Source organism: Hippocampus zosterae, chromosome 14 (genome assembly GCF_025434085.1).
Source record: "Hippocampus zosterae strain Florida chromosome 14, ASM2543408v3, whole genome shotgun sequence".
In the NCBI taxonomy this organism is placed as follows: Eukaryota; Metazoa; Chordata; class Actinopteri; order Syngnathiformes; family Syngnathidae; genus Hippocampus; species Hippocampus zosterae.
The window spans coordinates 17708019-17729028 of record NC_067464.1 but is presented as its reverse complement, the minus strand read 5'-3'; the positions used below and the strand labels follow the sequence as shown (position 1 = coordinate 17729028).

Below are 21010 nucleotides of genomic sequence, written 5' to 3'. Positions count from 1 at the left end.
TGTCAACTGATCACCACCTGGTGGTGAGTAGCCTCCGATGGTGGGGGAAGATGCCGGTCCGTCCTGGCAGACCCAAACGTATAGTGAGGGTTTGTTGGGAGCGTCTGGCGGAATCCCCTGTCAGAAGGAGTTTCAACTCCCACCTCCGACAGAGCTTTTCCCATGTTCCGGGGGTGACGGGGGACATTGAGTCCGAGTCCCATGTTCCGTGCCTCTATTGTTGAGGCGGCCAATCTGAGTTGTGGCCGTAAGGTGGTTGGTGCCTGTCGTGGCGGCAACCCCCGTACTCGCTGGTGGACACCAGCAGTAAGGGATGCCGTCAAGCTGAAGAAGGAGTCCTATCGAGCCTTTATGGCCTGTGGGACCCCAGAGGCAGCTGACGGGTATCGACTGGCCAAGCGGACCGCGGCTTCGGTGGTCGCCGAGGCAAAAACCAGAGCGTGGGAAGAGTTCGGCGAGGCCATGGAAGCCGACTTCCGGACGGCTTCGAGGAAATTCTGGTCAACCATCCGACGTCTCAGGAGGGGGAAGCAGTGCACCACTAACACTGTGTACAGCGGGGATGGGGCGCTGCTGACTTCGACTCGGGACGTTGTGAACCGGTGGGCAGAGTACTTCGAAGACCTCCTCAACTCCACCAACACGCCTTCCTTGGAGGGACTCTGAGGTGGGCTCTCCTATCTCTGTGGTTGAAGTCACCGATGTGGTTAAAAAGCTCCTCGGTGGTAGGGCCCCAGGGGTGGATGAGATCCGCCCGGAGTTCCTCAAGGCTCTGGATGTTGTGCGGCTGTCCTGGTTGACACGCCTCTGCAACATCGCGTGGTCAACAGGGAGAGTGCCTCCGGATTGGCAGACCGGGGTGGTAGTCCCTCTTTTTAAAAAGGGGGACCGGAGGGTGTGTTCCAACTACAGAGGGATCACACTCCTCAGCCTCCCTGGTAAGGTCTATTCAGGGGTGCTGGAGAGGAGGGTCCGTCAGGAAGTCGAGCCGCCAATTGAGGAGGAGCAGTGTGGTTTTCGTCCCGGCCGTGGAACAGTGGACCAGCTCTACACCCTTAGCAGGGTCCTTGAGGGTATGTGGGAATTCGCCCAACCAGTCTACATGTGTTTTGTGGACTTGGAGAAGGCGTTTGACCGTGTCCCTCGGGGAGTTCTGTGGGGAGTGCTTCGTGGGTATGGGGTACCGAACCCCCTGATACGGGCTGTTCGGTCACTATACCACCGATGTCAGAGTTTGGTTCGCATTGCCAGCAGTAAGTCGGAATCGTTTCCAGTGGGGGTAGGACTCCGCCAAGGCTGCCGTTTGTCGCTGATTCTGTTCATAACCTTTATGGACAGAATTTCTAGGCGCAGCCGAAGCGTTGAGGGGGTCCGTTTTGGGGGCCTCAGTATTGCATCCCTGCTTTTTGCAGATGATGTGGTGCTGTTGGCTCCTTCAAACGGGGCTCTCCAACTCTCACTGGAGCGTTTCGCAGCCGAGTGTGAAGCGGTTGGGATGAGAATCAGCACCTCCAAATCTGAAACCATGGTCCTCAGTCGGAAAAGGGTGGAGTGCCCCCTCCGGGTCGGGGAAGAGATCTTACCCCAAGTGGAGGAGTTCAAGTATCTTGGGGTCTTGTTCACGAGTGGGGGTAGGAGGGAGCGGGAGATCGACAGGCGGATCGGTGCAGCGTCTGCTGTGATGCGGACGTTGTATCGGTCTGTCGTGGTGAAGAAGGAGCTGAGCCAAAGGGCGAAGCTCTCAATTTACCGGTCGATCTACGTCCCAACCCTCACCTATGGTCACGAGCTATGGGTCGTGACCGAAAGAACGAGATCCCGGATAAAAGCGGCCGAATTGAGTTTTCTCCGGAGGGTGTCCGGGCTCTCCCTTAGAGATAAGGTGAGAAGCTCAGTCATCCGGGAGGGGTTCAGAGTCGAGCCGCTTCTCCTCCACATCGAGAGGAGCCAGATGAGGTGGCTTGGGCATCTGATTCGGATGCCTCTTGAGCGCCTCACCGGTGAGGTGTTCCGGTCATGTCCCACCGGGAGGACACCCAGAGGAAGACCCAGGACACGCTGGAGAGACTATGTCACCCAGCTTGCCTGGGAACGACTCGGGATCCCCCGGAGAGAGCTGGAAGAAGTAGCTAGGGAGAGAGAAGTCTGGGCTTCCCTGCTAAAGCTGTTGCCCCCGCGACCCGGCCCCAGATAAGCGGTAGATGATGGATGGATGGATGGATTTTCTGGGGAGCGGCCTGGTGAACTAGTGGTCCGCGTGTTGACCTCACAGTGCAGAGGTACCAGGTTCAATTTCAGCTCCGGCCACCCTGTGTGAAGTTTGCATGTTCTCCCCAGGTCTGTGTGGGTTCTCTCCAGATCCCACATTCCAAAAACATGCATGGCAGGCTAATTGAACAATCCAAATTGTCCCTCGGTGGTGAGTGTGAGCGCGGATGGTTGTTTGTCTGTGTGTGCCCTGCGATTGGCTGGCAACCGGTTCAGGGTGTCCCCTGCCTACTGACCGAAGACGGCTGGGATAGGCTCCAGCACCCCCCGTGACCCTTGTGAGGATAAAACGGATCGGAAAATGACTGAATGTATGTTACAATGAGAACTCCGACATGCCTGAGGGCGTAAATATGCTTACAGCTTTAACTTTTTTAATTTAATTGCACTTTCCTATTTCTATTTAATGTGGTAGTTTGAAAATATAAATAAGAAGTTCCTCACCAATTACTCAGTACTTGTGATTCTTTCACTACGTACATTCATTCATTCATCTTTCGAGCCGCTTGATCCTCACTAGGGTCGCGGGGGTGCTGGAGCCTATCCCAGCTGTCTTCGGGCAGTAGGCGGGGGACACCCTGAATCGGTTGCCAGCCAATCGCAGGGCACACAGAAACGTTCAACCATTCGTACTCACACTCACACCTAGGGACAATTTAGAGTGTTCAATCAGCCTGCTACGCATGTTTTTGGAATGTGGGAGGGAACCGGAGCACCCGGAGAAAACCCACGCCCGGGAGAACATGCAAACTCCACACAGGGAGGCTGGAGCTGGAATCGAACCCGGTACCTCTGCACTGTGAAGCCGACGTGCTAACCACTGGACTACCGGGCTGCCCCACTATGTACATATTTACTCTTATTCAATGACTCTTTTTTTTTACATGTCATATTTTTCAAAAGTAATACTAATACAATTGAGTGCACATTTATTCTGCCACCTCTGTCCTTGTGTCCTTATGGAAAAGATGAGACTGATGCCCTAAATATAATAGTAAATAATAGTTCCATCAGTAGTATACAATAGAATATAAAACATTACTCAGTAAAAATACTCACAGAGAGCTTTGCTTAATGTTAGAAATGTGCACTTCAAATTACAAATGTGGAGCTATGAAATGACAACTAAAACCTCAATATGTCACAAATGGAATAAGTGTGTACTTCACTAAATTATTTTAGGTTTTTTATTTAGTGGTTTGATTTAAGGTGTAATTTCGGGTGGGTCTGAGGCCACATTCCAGATTTGGGTTTGCATAACAAGTTCTATTTCATAACAAGATGTTTGTTAAAAAAGTTCAACTTAGACAAATATTATATATAATAAAAAATACATCATTGTTTTACTTTCTAATAAGCCCATGAGACTGTTTTCTATAGTTTCAGTTTTGTTGGAACAAAAATATTTCAGAAATCAATAGGTGGCGGTAGTGAGTAAAAAGTGTGTGTATTGAATTTAAATGAAAATACACACAAAAAATCATTTTTGGTATATTTGTGAGGACCTCTCTGAAACTTTGAGAGATGCCTATATAAACCCTCTAGAGGCCTTTAGAATGAAAAACTTGTGAGGACTGGCCTAAATGTCCTCACTTGTCAAAAATGTCCTCACTACGTTGGTCTTATAATCACAGTGGTCCTCACAAGTATAGCCGTACAAACACACACACACACACACACACACACACACACACACACACACACACATAACACTGCCATTGTTTTAAATGTTAGAATCCATTATGCATTTTTTTGTAATTGCACACTACACTAGGTGGCAATGGTTCTCTCTCTCTCTCTCTCTCTCTCTCTCTCTCTCTCTCTCTCTCTCTCTCTCTCTCTTTTTCTCTCACTCTCTCTTTATATTCAAGTATATTTTTTAAGTTTTAGTCAAATTTATGCACTTAGAATTCATTCATTCATTCATTCAGCACTTAGAATATTTTTTAAAAATCAATGTTAATAAAGGTACCGTATTCATCGTTGTAAGTTGATCTACATGTTTTTCTTTTTTGTTTTCTTTAATGTTAATCAGGGGACAATGTTATGCAGAGGTGTACCGGTATTTATGTACTAATGGGCTTGGTAAATGGACTTTCACTTGTATCGTGCTTTTCCACCTACAAGACGCTCAAGGTGGTTCTCCTCATTCGCCTACTGATGGCGCAGCGTCAGGAACAAAATGTTTTCTTGTTTCTAGGGAGGCGTAAGAGAAAAGAATGAATAGCACTGCACTTGGTAAACTCGGGCTCACCTCCACACTTACACCAGCTTGGGCTCTCGAAATGGATTGACTCTTTTCGACTCTGGAGTTGCCCACGGTGAGAGTTGCCCACTGTACAAGTGCCGAGCTGGGGCTCACACCTGCTTGGCACCTGTACATGAAGGTTCACCTTGGTGGACGAGAGGGTAGTGTCCCTCCTCCTTCGGGTGGGGGGACGAATGGAATGGTTGAAGTATAATTGGATAAGTGTACTTTGTAAGCGTCCGGTAAATACGCATTCAAATATTGCATGTATATTATATGTCTAGTATATTATGTAGCATATACTGTAAATGTACTGTAATTCGTAACAATCATGAAAAAATATATAAACTTTATGGAGACAATAGGGACAGCTTGTCGTTTTGTTTCTCAGCTTTTTGTTCACGCCACAAAATATCCCCCCTGGAGACCTCAGACCCCCATCGACATCTCCCCGCCAGGAGCTCCCTCCTGGCACTGGGGTGCAGAGTGCAACTTTATGTCATCCCAGAAATGTCACAACACCACAAACACACAAGTCCCTTCCGCACCAACCTTTGGTTGGCACGGCATGGAAGCAAACTGAATGAGTGAAGTGTTTGCTGTGTGTACGTCTACTGTCGTGGCGAGGAAGCCTTGAGGCCTGCCTCTTACAGCTTCGGGGCATTGAGGGGAAGGTGATTATATTGTGGCTGCCAGCTATTCTCTTCAAATTATGACCCAAGTATGTCTCATTAACTATTTTATTATTTCCTAAACTTGCTTGAGTGAAATAGAAACACCGCTGTAAAAAGTGCCCTCCTTGCAAATGTGCATTAGATAATACATTTTTGCAATATGGTTTACTCTGCTGACTTCTACAAAGGCAGTGTGTCGGCCTTACAGTGCAGAGATGCAGGGTTCAGTTCCCGATCTGGCCTTCCTGTGTGGAGTTTGCTTGTTCTCTCCGTTCCTGCGTGGGTTTTCTCCGGGTACTCCGGTTTCCTCCCACATTCCCAAAACATGCATGGCAGGCTGATTGAACACTCTAAACAGGATGATTAAGGACTGGCAGTTACCCAATTACATTTTGTTTTTACATCCGAGTCTGACTTAAGTCACTTGGTTTTGAATATCTGCTGATACTGAGTCCGATTTTTTTTTACGTCCCCACATATCTTGCATTTTGAGCCTATAAACGATCATTTTTGCATCCGGGTCCCAGAGCGGATGCATCTTTAAACACCTCCCTCGTGTTTCGCTGTGTACATCACATGCATCGTCCCTGAGATGGTCACAATAGTTTGTCCAAATTCTCGAGTGACCGTGCGTGAACAGCACCAAAATTCAAAACAACGATGGTGAATTACCGTGTTGGATGTTCTTTACCTTGGCGATGATCTGGGCTTTAATTCTGAAATGTTTCCTTTCTTGCTCACCTCGTCCATTGCTGTCAGTGTATTTACATCGCAAAAGCTCTGTTTTTGCTGACTTCCTGCGGCAGCATTACACCGCCACTTCAGCCCTGGCATATGTACTGCAGTGTCTCATTCTGTTTGTGTGAGCACATTTCTTGAAACAATTTCTGGGATGCTTCTGATGAGGAAAAGATTGGTTCAATTTCCATGTGAATGGTTACATCAGGCTTTGTCGATTTAGTATCTTTTCAGCTTAACCCGACTGTTGGCCATGTCAGTAAAATGTTTCCACATCTCATCACACGCTTCTTTCTTTCTAACAAACTACAGATGAGCAAGAAAATCTTGTGGCCATTTCTTTGTCGCCCCAAAACACTTTGAAGGGATGTGTTTTTACTAACCCTCTACAGCCGCTGAGGCACAGGCTGCTGCTTCACACTGGCTCTGGCTCTCTTAATGTCATTCTAAAAATTCTACTACTAGCAAATCCAAAACATTACATCGTTGTTCTCCCGTCATGTGATTGGCTTGGGACAACCCTAGTTGGCAGTGTAGTTGTTCAACCAGTGTTCCCAGATCAAGTTAATGGCACAACTGCAATTGTCTAACTGGCTGGTGACTGATTAGTCAACATCCCTGATTGAATACATGTACATAAAATTATCCCGTATTTACTCTTACATGACTATCCATCCATCCATCCATTTTTCGAACCGCCAAATCCTCACTAGGGTCGCGGGTGGTGCTGGAGCCGATCCCAGCCGTCTTCGGGCAGTAGGCGGGGGACATCCTGAACAGCCAATCGCAGTCTTACATGACTACAAAGCATTTATTCAGCAGTATGGCTTTGCAAGCTTTCACTGAGAGAGTGAGAGAGAGAGAGAGAGAGAGAGAGAGAGAGAGAGAGAGAGAGTGAAGAACAATGTTGAAGGGGGGCCAACTGGTTCCCAAGCTTGGACAAGATAAACCATCAAGGATTGGAGCTTGTTCAGCTGCACAGCTGTGTAAAAGAACTCTCACCCTTCCAAGCACACAAGAGTGCATCTATATTATATTCTTTTGATTGGAGACTTCACTAACACTCTCAGACGTATGTGTATGCTTCCCCCTTCCTTTCCTTTAGAATCTTGCGTATTAGAGACCTCTTTTTTCAAAAAATTGAGGACTCGGCAGATTGTATCGCAGAGCAGGTCGGAGATTGTAACCGGGTGCAACCTGTCCGTTCTCTTGTCTTCCTTCCGTGTTTGTTGTTTATTAATTAAATGTTGTAGGTTGACTTAACCCAGGGGTCGGCAACCCAAAATGTTGAAAGAGCCATATAGGACAAAAAAAACAAAAAACAAATATGTCTGGAGCCGCAAAAAAAAAAAGCCTTCTATAAACCTTTCAATGAAGGAAACACATGCTGTATGTATGTAGAAGACTGGATTGTCTCAGAATTGTTTGTTATTCATTCGTTTGTTGAACGAGAAGAGAGAAGGCAAGGACTCAGACGCAGACGAGTCTGTGTTTGTCGAGACTGTTAAAAGCATAAATAAAGTGGACCCAACACCACAGCTCTCCTTTTTCGGACCTGCAACATGTATCTATATCTATTTGAGCTATATTAGCCGACTATCAAAATCTTTTTCCATTTTCAAACATTGTTTTATAAAGCTCCAGGGAGCCACTAGATGTCGCTAAAGAGTCGCATGCGGCTCTGGAGCCGCGTGTTGCCGACCCCCAACTTAACCTAACAATCCCCATAATCCTGAACAATATCCTAACTGTTACTAGAGAGAGTGGCAACATTTAAAAAATGTAGGATATAGGGGCCACAAACATATTCTTCACCTGTAAGCGTATTGATAAATAAAAATAACTTATAATAAAAAGTGAGTTAAGGGCTGCAAATGGGTCGGATTTGGAATGCCTCTTAGTCAAAAGGGAAGAATTGATGAATATATCCAAAACGTACGTGCATATGATGGATTGATTCAACCATATTGAATCCTCTTTTATTTCCATAAAGCCTGGTTGTCTTGCCTGTCATGCGAGCAGCAATGGCAGCATATGAGATCAGCTCTGCTGCGCTTGGTTGTGTTGGTCTATGGATTTTGGAACATGCCTGTGAGCATTTTTCAAATGCAGCTTTGTTGCCAGGAGATGGGCACATACACACACACACACACACACACACACACGCACGTATGCGCGCACATACACACACACACACACACAGACACACGCACGTATGCACACACACACACACACACACCTGCACATATATATGAGCCCAGATGGCAGCTGGTACAATGGCAGCTGGCAGATCTATCTATCTATCTATCTATCTATCTATCTATCTATCTATCTATCTATCTATCTATCTATCTATCTATCTATCTATCTATCTATCTATCTATCTATCTATCTATCTATCTATCTATCTATCTATCTATCTATCTATCTATCTATCTATCTATCTATCTATCTATCTATCTATCTATCTATCTATCTATCTGCCATCCTACCTGCCTGCCTGTCTATCTGTCTGCCTATCGGTCTGTATGTCTTCCGGTGAACACCTCACTCCTCGTTCACAGTGGCAACACCTCATTAGTACAATATGCAAATAAAGTGGCTCGGGGCCAGAGGGTCAGAGCACAAACTGGAGATGGAATAATAGTGTGAGGGTGCATGTGTGCGTGTGTGTGTGTGTGTGTGGAGGCAAACACAGAGGTCCGCCAGATCTGTGTGTGTGTGCATGTGTGCTTTTGAGTGAGAAATATGGAGAGCCTGACAGAAAAATCTCATTCATTTTACAAGACACTCACTGAGTTTGGCAGTTTTTCTCCATTGGTTTGGCTAATTTCTTGAAACAGAATTGACATTCTTAAAACTTAAAGGTCTTTTGGCCAAACAGTCTTTTAGTACTGCACAACAATACAGCTCATGAGCAACAAAAACTGTTCACACATGCTTCCAACTAATCTGTTTCTCAGACAACAAACCACCAAAACTGCAAAGATCCTTCTCAATTGCTTTGGCTGATTTGCATTCATACCTGCGTACTTAATGCTTTTGCTGAAAATCGCACAAATGGTTCAACACAATACTATGGATTACTGATAAAGCTCATATCGCTCAAAACAGTTCACCCATGTGTCAAAACTACATTTCTTTCTCAAGTACGTAGTAATATTCGTAATACATTGTAAAATGAGTTGAACTGTGTTTCAGATCTTGTATCCTTCAATGGAGATACCGTAATTTGTGTCACTCCACCTGTTTTCACAATCACACATTACCATCAAAGAAGTATCTATTTCAGTGACAGATACAATAAAATCATGATGTGCCCTAAGGACGGGGGCTAAATTAGCATGTGACATGTACAGAAGGTTAACACATCTTTCACACAGTTCTGAGATTTGAAGTTTGAATCTGAACTTCAGCCTGACTGTGTGGAGTTTGTATGTTCAACCCATGCTTGCGTTTTTTTTCATCAAGTACTCTGGCTTCTTCCCACATTCCAAAAACATACACGTTAAGTTAGTTGAACATTTCCATCTGGATGGATGGAGAAATGTGAGTGTGAATGAAAACAAAAATTGAATTCTATTGTCATTGAACATGTGACAAGTACAGAGCCACCAAATCCATTTAACAGTTTCAACCCATCAAAGAGACATCAATGACCAACTTTTATCTGATTTGATTTTTAATTTCATCCATCCATTTCATCCATCCATCCATTTTCTACTGCATGGGTCGAGTCGTGGGGGCAACAGCTTTAGCAGGGAATCCCAGACTTCCCGCTCCCCAGCTACTTCTTTCAGGTCTTCCCGGGGGATCTCGATGTTCTCCCAGGCCAGCTGGGAGACTGGGTCTCTCCTGGGTCCTGGGTCGTCCCCGGGGCCTCCTGCCGGTGGGACATGCCCGGAACACCTCACCAATGAGGCACCCGGGAGGCATCCTAATTAGATGCCCGAGCCACCTCATCTGGCTCTTCTCGATGTGGAGGGCTCGACTCTGAGCCACTCCTAATTGACCGAGATTCTCACTGTATCTCTAAGGGAGACCCCAGACACCGTATGGGGAAAACTCATTTTGGCTCACTTGTATCTGGGATCTCGGACTTTTGGTCACGATCCATAGCTCATGACCAGGTGGGAACGTAGTTCGACCGGTTAATAGAGAGCTTCGCCTTTTGGCTCAGCTCCTTCTTTACTACGACAGACCGATACAAAGTCTGCATCACCGCGGATGCTGCACCGATACGCCTGTCGATCCCTCCTGCCCTCACGCGTGAACAAGACCCCAAGATACTTAAACTCCTCCACTTGGAGCAAGATCTCCTTCCCAACCCGGAGAGGGCACTCCACCCTTTTCTGACTGAGGACTACTGTTTCAATTTTGGAAGTGCTGATTTTCATCCTAACCGCTTCACACTCAGTTGTGAAACGCTTCAGTGGGAGTCCTGTTTGAAGGAGCCAACAGTACCTTATCATCTGCAAAAAGCAGAGATGAAATACTGAGGCCACCAAACCGGACCCCCTCAACACCTCGGCTGCGCCTAGAAGTTAGAAGTAGAAATTTTGTTATGAACACAATTGGTGCAAAGGGCAGCCTTGGCAACGTCCAACCTCACTGGAAACGATTTCAGACTTACTGCTGGCAATGCGAACCAAACTCTGACATCATGGTATGGGACCCAATACTGTAGCCCATATCAGGGGGTTCAGTACCTCATACTCCTGAAGCACCCTCCATAGAACCCCCCGAGGAACACGGTAAAATGCGTTCTCAAAATCCACAAAGCACATATAGGTTGATTGGGTGAACTCCCATGTACTCTCGAGGACATCAATTCACTGAGGTTTTCGTACAAGTACTGTATCTTGACTTTTCACCATTCATTTATTTATTTATTTTTGAAAACTGCTCCTACATTGGAGGGCAAAACTCATGTCACGCAAGTCATGCGAGAGCTGGGTCACAGTTGTAAACCCCGGAAAAACTTTTGAAAAGAACTATGTTTATGAATTAGTATTTGCTAAATCAAATATGAATCGATTTGAATCCAAAAATATTTTTTTTTTACCCAGCCCAACCCACTAGTGTCACAAACTTCCATGTCTTTCAAGTGATGAGCCGCCTCTTTCTTGTTTATATGCTTTATGTTGCAAGCCAACATTTAACATCCAAACAAGCTTCAGATGAGCCGCTGGTCAAATGAAGTGAAAAAAATGGCCAGTCGCCAATATACTTTCAGCTCCGTACACAATTAGTTTTATATATTGCAATGCAGTGCTGTTTTACTGTTGTTTCTTTTTTTTTTTTTAATTAAAAACATCACAAAAATGGTGGTTGTGTGGAGAGCTCGGATGGATTATCGTTTCACTTAATTTTAACGGCTAAAATTGATATAAAATGTATTGATGTTTTTTGTTTCAAAACATGTTTTTCACTCCTTGGCAATTTGGCCAATATAAGGTCTTGACCGCACGTAGACTGAACTTCCAAATGGGATCCTGTGAATATTAAATGATTACATAAATTAGCATGAATGAAAAGGTATCTTACTGATGGCTTTTGCTTTGTGAGCTGTCCCTTAGCGAGGCGGCACTGCAGCAAAAACCTGAATTAATTGGAAAATTATTCAGATTAAAGAGACTTTCATAGAGTGAACTGTGTTGGCAACATTTACATTTTATTATCATTACATTTGCTTTTTATTTGGCTTTAGATAAATGGACATGGGAAAGCGCACTCGCTGCTCAGCAATGCATGAACATTCACTTCCAGTCCCCCACAGTTTAGTTTCAAATACTTTTTCTTGGTTTACCCTGAAACCAAAGTCAAGTATTTGCCCATGTAAAAGTCACAATTTTTGTTCCTCATTTGTTTTCCATTCTCGAGCCATGATCCTTGTTACCTCTGTTCACTTGTTCATTTTGTCCATCCATAAAAAGCAGCCATTATTTCTCCCCCCAGGCGAGAGACGACGATGGCCTCGGTGGGAAATTACTCCAGCACAGCTTTACTCAGGACACGCCCAGGCTTGTCTTCAAGACAAACAGCGATGTGCTTGTAAGGACCCTAACCACTTACCACCAGATAGCGCTTCAGCTTGATGTCTTAATGCGCAAAATTGTTTTCATCTTCTTCTGTATAACGGAGGACCATTTTCCTGTCATGTCTTCCACATCAACATCTTCATCGTAGGATATGATTAAAAATGTCAAATTAAGCCACTTTTATTTTGCAAGATCGGTATTACACTGAACCGTATGCATGGCGAAGTGGAAGTCTCCGATGGAGTAAAAATTTTTGCTGTCTATCTTACAGGCTACTGCGGTGCCAGTAGTTTGGCATTTTCCGAGGTTGAAATGCCATCAAAAATTGATGAAAGTTTTAGTGTGCCGCTATGTTCGGCCTCAACTCGGCTATGAGTTTTAACACGTTTCCCATAGTGTCACACTACCCGCACGTTTACAGGCCACCCGTTAACTGACTGCGGTTGTGCTCCGTGGCTCGAGTCCATTCACCAGGAAGTGATGCAATAGTAATGCAAACACTAAGAAGTGCAGTAGAACCTCCAGGTGGAAGACAATCAATTCAGATGATTAACCTGTCTTGATATATGCATATTTCAAAATAAGCACATGCTGGAGTCGCTAGACAGAAAATTGTCAAATTGTTGTTTACATTTTACACTGCATTTACATCCTTAAATTTGTGAGTTTTCTCATCCCTACTCATTTGTTTGTCTTTCCTGTACATTACTTTAGACGTCTATGGTTGGGGAAATGTTGGATCTGTCATTTCAACACACTTTCAGTTGTTTTAGATCAGGGGTGTTAAACAAATTTTTGTCACGGGCCACTTTGGAGTTACGGCTTCCTTTGGAGGGCCGACAGTGAAACCCCAAAAAAATGTTGTCTCCTCGCATTACTGCTTTTACACACCGAATTTAATGGCTCACTAGTTTTGAAATCAGTCAACTACAATAGTCAATTATTGTTCAAGTGAGTGTAAACAGAGTAACAAAGTTATTGCAAAATCTCATAATTTATTATATATGACCATTTGACATTTTGGTATAGATTTTAGCAAGGATCATGCAAGTTGAGACACATGATTTTCTTTTGGGGGGGGCCACATTAAATGGTGTGGCAGGCCGAATCTGGCCCCCGGGCCGTGACCTTGACACCTGTGCTTTAGATCATTATTCAAGGCAAAAAATTCATTGAGCTTTTTCACTGCAGGCATCAAAAGTTAACAATTGATAACATTACTTGGAGCTCAGGTTTCACGCAAGCATCCGAGGAAGCGATTCTGACAGCATTGACAGTTTAAACAAATGGAGGAAAAGGGTACCTGCTGCCATCTGGAAAAATGTGAAGACCCCTAAATGCATATACTGTAAATATAAATAATGTTCCTTCGGATGTCGTAGCCTTCTGACTAATATTATGGCTTAATTAGTTCCCAGTTGCATCTTTCACTTCAAACTCCATTGGATGTCTGCTTTTTCTTATTGGGAAAAAATAAAGCCATTATGTCAGTTCAGAGATGCTCAGACATCAAGACAAGAGTTAAATGCGGAGCTCATTTGAACTCCTTTCCTTATTAACACAACGGCAGCTACGTGTTTGCACCGTTGTGACCGTGAACACAACTGACTTGCTTCCTGGCCAATGGGAGGGACTTGACTCATTTCCTTTAAATTCAGCGCAGGAGAGGCACACGGTCTACATGGCCAAAGTCGATACTAACCTGTTGAAGTCCATGCAGGATCTTGAAGTGTCAAAATATATTTATGAGGAACTGTGAGAAGATATCCACTTGCGGTCGATGTAAATTTGGCCAGTGTGATCACAGATCACCGCTGTTGAAGTGGGCACATGCAGAGCATCTTCCAACCTGATTGTTTGTGTATTTATGATCCCCCAATAAACTCCTCCCTCCACCTCCCCTTCCCCTGCCCTTGCCCAAGCTTAGTCACAGCCACAGTGGTGATCTTAAAAAAATATTAAAGATAATAATAATAATAATATTAATAATAATAATAATGGCAGCTTGGCAAGCCAGTGGTTAGCGCGTCAACCTCACAGAACGGAGGTCGTGGGTTCGATCCTGGCTCCGGCCTTCCTGTGTGGAGTTTGCATGTTCTCCCCGGGCCTGCGTGGGTTTTCTCCGGGTACTCCGGTTTCCTCCCACATTCCAAAAACATGCACGACAGACTGATTGTGCACTCTAAATTGTCCCTAGGTGTGAGTGTGAGTGCGGATGGGTGTTCATCTCTGTGTGCCCTGCGATTGGCTGGCAACCGGTTCAGGGTGTCCCCCACCTACTGCTCCGAGAAAACAGCTGGGATGGGCTCCAGCACCCCCCGCGACCCTTGTGAGGATAAAGCGGATCTCAAAATGGATGGATGGATAATAATAACAATAATAATAATAATAATAATAATAATAATAATAATAATAACAATAATAATAATATGAATGCGTTCACTGAACATGATAAATGATTAAACATGAAACTCAAGAGAGGATAATATACAGCAGCTCTTTATCCTCTGTCATTGGATCTTTATTTAGCCTTTAAGTCCCTGAGAGCTCCTCTTTTCTCTCGTTTTCCCGCACTTCCTCAACAATCTTAATATCAACAATGTCTTCTTGACATTCCTTTACACAAAACCTCCTCATCTACGTGTTGGCCAGGGTCTATTTGACTTGTGAAATAGCTAACAGAAATAGCTGCTAAAATAAATGCTCACATCCAATCTTTTAAATTCACTGTCATCGGATGACTGGACTAATGTAATCGTTAGCTTTCGTCTTGAGGTCAAGTGGTAGAGAGGTGAAGTCTGGCTGACGTGACCGAGTGGCAAAAAGCATGATAATTGCTGTCGTGCAAATGGTTAAACTGGGCCACTGATGTCTGGTCCTTGGCCGTGGTGGAAATAAATGACCGTAATTAAGTTGAACTGCAAACATCTGTGTGCAGGATGTGAAGAGCACAACTCCATTTGCGTAATGTGCAGTGGAGTTTGACTCACAGCGTCCAGTCGTTAAGTGCTCTCCATCTGTATTTCTGGGTGAAAAACATTTTAGCACATGTATAATTGAAATTTCTTTGACTTACCGTTAAAAAGAAACATGACTATTATTTTTTAATTCAACTTAACCATCACTCATTGCGTTAAATTGGCAGTGACTTTTGTAAAATCTTAAGAGACTCAAATCTTCCTGCTTTTTGCAGCATTTCTGATCTTCACAAAGTTAGCAGTGATCAAATGTTTTTTGAGTAAATTCCCATTTAAATGATGTTCAGTAAAATCTAAAAGTTCATTTGGGTTTTTTGATAAACACATCTTGGATGACCCTGATGCCTACTCGTTGCCATAACAGCATGTAACTCATAATGTCGATTTTGTTTCTCTCTTTGTTACATTAAACAACCTAACAAAAGATTAGAATAATGCCTGGATCCATTGATAAAAGGGGCTTTCTTTTTTTTTTTTACTTGGCTGGAGCACATTCAATTCTGACCAATTGATAATTCTGTTACAATTCAGAAGACAGATTGAGTGTGTTTCTCTCTCTTAGCTACTGCCAACGAGGACTGCGCCAGATAAACCGACGTTGCAATGCTGCTGGGCTGAAATAGTTTTTCCACCGCCTGCTTATTATTATTCGGTACCAGGGATCTTAAGGATGTGTTTGATGGATGGTTGTCGTTGAGAGGTCTGACAACTGATTAATGCCTTAATTATCTCCAGTAAGGACCCGCCACTCCCCCCAGAGCTGACAGAGTGAGCTGTGTGTGGCCTAACAAGTAACACTCTGTTTAGGGCTCGCCCACAGCTATCTGCTCTACCAGGGTCACATTGATTCTCTTCCCCAAGAAAAATGTGCTTGCTTTGTTTCTGAAAAGATGCATAACAGCGATGAAAGTGGGCAGCAGGTTGTTCAAGGGTTAGGGACAAGGACAGGCACTGAGAATTTAGACACTTTTAATTAACTCCAGTGCGACGTCAGTGAAGCATTGAGAACCTTCTGAAATTGAAAATCAGCTTTAGTTATGTGTCATCGTAAAAGGTTTGATTACAAAGTAAGAGAGAGAAAACGGAAATGGTTATATGATATATGATATGAGAAAAAAATGGTAATATGAATACAAAATGAAAGTACTGTCGTGACTGAGCAATAGGGTCCATTGGTTGGCTAATGTCTCACATGACGTTCGACTGTTGGGATCAGTTTCAACCAGTGGCGGATGCTGGCCTGTCAAGGAGGGGAAGCTCAATTTCAGCCTACATCATAAAATGTGTCCGTTTATTTATACGTGGATTCTACTCTCCGTTCCTTTTCAAGGAAATTATCTGTGACCCTGTCATACCAACAAGGCGTCTTTTCCAGGGACTTAACAACTTCAGCAACTACAATAAAACCCACCAGAAACAAAAGATTAATTTGTCGCTAGACCAGCATTTATCCAATGACTCGTCTCGTTTCAATATATTGGGACAACCTACACTGAACTCTCTAGACGCCCAGCGTCCGCGCTGTAGACGCTCAGCGTCCACACAGTTTAAAGCACAGTGAAGCTGCGGGAATTAATGTGAAGAGAGTCGCGTAGTAACCAGTAATAAGAAGCTGATTCGGAACAAAAGTTGAGTGCGTTGTAGCGCATATTTAGTCAATGACATGTACACACAATTGTATGTACACACATGTTTTTGATCACTTACTTTTTGACATTTTAGGGGAAGCTGAGCTTCCCTTGCAGTTTTTAAGCAATCACCTCTGGTTTCAACTCAATGTCTCATTCATGATCGCCCTGTTGTTGAGTGATGATAGGTTCAGGCGGCACGGATGGATGAGAAGCACACAGTTTCATCCATTCACCTGTTTTCTATACCGCATATCCTCGCTCGGGTTGCAGGCATACTGGAGCCTATCTCACCTGACCTTTGGCGAGAGACCGGGTACACCCTGGTCAAGGTGCCAGCCGATTGCAGGGCACAAAACACCCATTCAAACCACACCAAACACCCATACACACCAAAGGACAATTTTGTGTCCTCGGTTAACCTAGACTTAAGTGACCTTTCGGACATACCGTAGTGTACTTGTCAGTGCAGTTTTAATACATCATAGATTTCATTTTTACAAACATTTTTGTGAAGAAGAAATATTACATTTACTGTCGTACATTCGGCGACATTTATCACCAATCCAATGTAACGGCCGGTCAGCTCTGACTCAACTTCACCAATCAAATGAAGTCATAACCCAACACAGACGAAAGGTTTTCAAGGTGACTAAATAAAGTCTTGCAGAAACAAGAGTCAGAAGAGGCAGACCACAGCTAGGCTCACATTCAAGTCTCTGTGTGCCCTTCAATTGGCTGGCAACCAGTTCAGGGTGTCCCCCGCCAACTGCCCGAAGACAACTGGGATAGGCTCCAGCACAACCCGCGACACATGCGAGGATAAAGCGGATCTGAAAATGGATGGATGGACTTTTACTTGAGTCATATTTTTATAAAATAAACAGAGGAAGACCGGAGTCCGGATTTGAACCACCAGCCTACATTCTGGCTATTCACATACACATGCATGTACACAGAAATATCAAATGTTATGCTGCACAAAAGTCAGGTGAATGCACCAATGCAGTTTCTAAAATTTAAAATTGCAAACATTTTACTTGAAGAAATTTACTTTCACTTATAATTTGTCAGTGAGATTCCATCAGTATTTCAGGCCAGCCGAGTCCATCCGAATTGTCAGCGACAGCCAATCGATATCAAGAGCGGACTCATCAGTACTACGTCACACGCAGGTGCCGGGTACACGACACACAGCCAAATACGCAAAAAATAAAATAACAGTGTTGTATAACTTTCAGTCTCACAGACCTCAATAACGTGTTGCATATTTTTTTTTAATTTTATTTCACCTATCACCATGCTGTGCATGTGTTTCTGTAGTTTTTATCTATTTATTTTTATCTGGCTGCATGTTGGCCTATGCGGTACCTGTGTGTGATGTAGAAATTCCGTTCTTGACTGGCTAATACTGAGTGGGAGACGGATTGCACCCACGTGGGTCGTCCTGAACGGGAAGAGTGACGGACTGACAGACCTTCCGTCAGTCTGGCAGAATGCCCACCTCTGCTATCCACTATCACGTTCTGTATGGTAATCATGCCAATCATGTTTTCTCTCGGTTGAGGATGTTTTCTCAAGGAGCAATCTGTACTTATTTTAGAGTGTGTTTTGTTGGCCACAAGCATACATTCATTTAGTCCTTTTCCGAACCATTTATCCTCACTAGGGTTACAGGCATGCTGGAGCCTCATCGATGATCAACCATTCATGCTCACAGTGTAGGATAAATTGTTAAGATGTGCATGTCTAATGTTCATCTTGATATACAGTGCGTGCACGCACGCGCGCGCTCTCACACACACACACACAAACACACACACACACACGTTTTTATGTATTCTGGGCGCCACTTTTTTGTTCATCACTTACGGGGACCACCCTTTCCAAAAGACATACAGAACACACGCACACACACGCACACACACGCACACGCGCGCACACACACACACACACACACACACACACACACACACACACACACACACACACACACGCACACACCATGGACAATGTATGTATAAAAGCAAGAGAACAAATCCCTGGCATCACTCCTGTACAAAATCATGAAATTTATTCCGTCAAAGTTAAATGTTTTCTGTGGAATTTAAGCTTCCTTTATTTAATGTGTGTCTCCATTTGGCTTAGAAGCTGTCTTTTCTTAACATGGAACTTCAAAGGAGAATGTAACCGAATTCAATTCAGAAAGTCTTGTTCAAGCAGGGTGACTGATATAGTGTGTGTAATTTGTGTTTGTGTCATAGGTATGTGACTGGTGCAAGCATATACGCCACACTAAAGAGTATCTCGACTTTGGGGCTGGCGAACGACGGCTGCAGTTCTGCAGTGCCAAATGCCTGAACCAATATAAGATGGACATTTTTTATAAGGAAACACAAGCAGCACTGCCTGGAGCTCTCTGTAACCCCGGACATGGGGTTGGAGGCGAGGGTAAGGCAGAGTGCATTGGTGGTGTACAGCTGCTCACCCCTGAATCCTGGGGTACACCAATACCGGACATTCGCCGTAAAGCTCCCTCACCTGGAGGCCCCCCCAACTCTTCAGCTCCTTGTACTTCATCTGTCACATCGTCTTCAGATGTTCTTTGTTCTCCATCCTCCTCTTCGTCCTCTGCCAAGATCCCTACACCTCGACCCCATGAGAGCCCGACACTCCCACCCCCTCCCATACCCACTTTGCATCCAGCGGTTGGGGTTCCTTCAGGGAGTCCTCCAATGGTGATGACTCCCCGTGGGCCAATGCCTTTGCCTCTCTTTATGGAACATCAAATGATGCAGCAGATCCGTCCGTCATTTCTTCGTCCATCTGTCCATCCAGGCGGACCCAACAGTCCCCTGTCAAACCCTGTCATCCCTGGTATAGGTCCCCCACCTCCTCCCAGGACTCTTGGTCCTACTTCTAGCCCCATGCACAGACCCATGATCTCCCCTCATGTCCATCCCTCATCCAATCCCAATGCTGGCATCATGCCTCCCCACCCTGGTCTCCACATGCCGGGATTCCCTCCTTTCCCCTCAGTCAACATTATGCCCAATGGACCCATTCCTTTGCCATCAATGATGAATTATGGCATGCCATCCTTAGCTCCATTAGTACCACCACCAACCCTTTTAGTCCCTTATCCTGTCATTGTACCCCTTCCAGTCCCAATTCCTATTCCAATTCCAATCCCTTTCAACCCAAAATATTCCAGCACCCAACCAGAAAACGGTGACCCTCTCTCTAGTGCACCTTTGTCTGCAGATGTTTCAGCATCTGGGCTATCAAAGTCTCCAGGATCATCAGGAGGCGAGAAAGGGAAAAAAAGAGAAGATCCTGATGGTGTCGAGTGTCTTTCTCCTGGATGCTCAGATCGAAACTGGTCGTCAGTGATGAACTTGACTGTGAAGGAAGAGGATACTATGAGAAACTTATGCTCAACTGTTGACACTGGACAGCTGGAAGGAGTTATTGATCTAACTATAAGCCAGACACCATGCCAACAGAACGTCATTCAGAGGATTTTGCCTAAGGTGCATGTTAAAGTAGAGGCAGAGGTTGAGTCAAGATCTTTATTGGATGTTGGGCTTGAACAGGAAGTCAATGGATGTCACAATCTTCTGGAAAGGGCCGCATTACAGCAACCTCTCAGTAATACTGAGCTGTTTGCAGCCAACGCCTTGGAAACACTGGAAACATCAAATTCACCATCCAGGAAAAATAGCTCTTCTTTTATCGCTCCTAGTGAAACCGACATTACTCTATCACCTGCTCCCAGCACACCAAGCACCCAACCCCAACTTCTCCCACATATTCAAACCAACCCTGCTGTCTCATGTAATGTCATTGTCAATGGTACAGCGTGGCATTCACTTCATACTCCTAATTTAAAATTGGACAGATCAGGAGATGGCTTGACATCAGAGGAAAACGTAAGGGAGCACCCAGCAAATGGTGAGTTGGAACAGGAAGCCCTAAAAGAGAACAATTGTTCCATGAGAGAATGGGAATCTGGTAAGCGTGGCTCAATGCAAGACCAGATGGTAGAGGCCAGAGAAAGTAAGCCAGACCCTGACTCCAACTCGGAGGAGGGTGAACATGCTTACACCCTGCCACTGCTATCAACTGGGGGTTGTGTGGTTATCCAGCCTGTGCCAAAGCCTGGCACTGAGAAGACAGCCATCCTTTCCTGTTCCATCAGTGCACCACTATCAGCTGCTGGGAGCCCTGAGCTGGAGCCCCCAATGAAGAGGAGGTGTCTGCGAATCCGCAATCAAAACAAATAAGGTTGGTCAACCATAGTGTCTTCCTACTATTTTTCTGAGGCACTTGTTTTTGTGTGGAGTTATTCAGATTTATATGTTATTTGCTGATTCACAGCTATGTATCAAAACTAATTTTCATGCACAAAATAAAATATAAAAACAAATGCTTT

General features: G+C 44.6%; 1 protein-coding gene across 5 annotated transcripts in view; it reads left to right on the top strand.

Annotated features, from left to right (window-relative positions):
- sobpa (sine oculis binding protein homolog (Drosophila) a) overlaps positions 1–21010 on the top strand; it is a 64584-nt gene that overhangs the window by 38950 nt on the left and 4624 nt on the right. For 2 of the 5 annotated variants that reach the window (XM_052085698.1, XM_052085699.1), the window contains 2 exons: positions 11887–11982; positions 18840–20862. In XM_052085698.1, the coding sequence (XP_051941658.1) occupies positions 11887–11982; positions 18840–20861 (2118 nt within the window). In that variant the 3' untranslated portion in view covers position 20862. Of the gene's footprint in view, positions 1–11886; positions 13328–18839; positions 20863–21010 lie in introns of those variants that run through there. The other 3 variants (XM_052085700.1, XM_052085701.1, XM_052085702.1) reach the window with 2 other exon arrangements.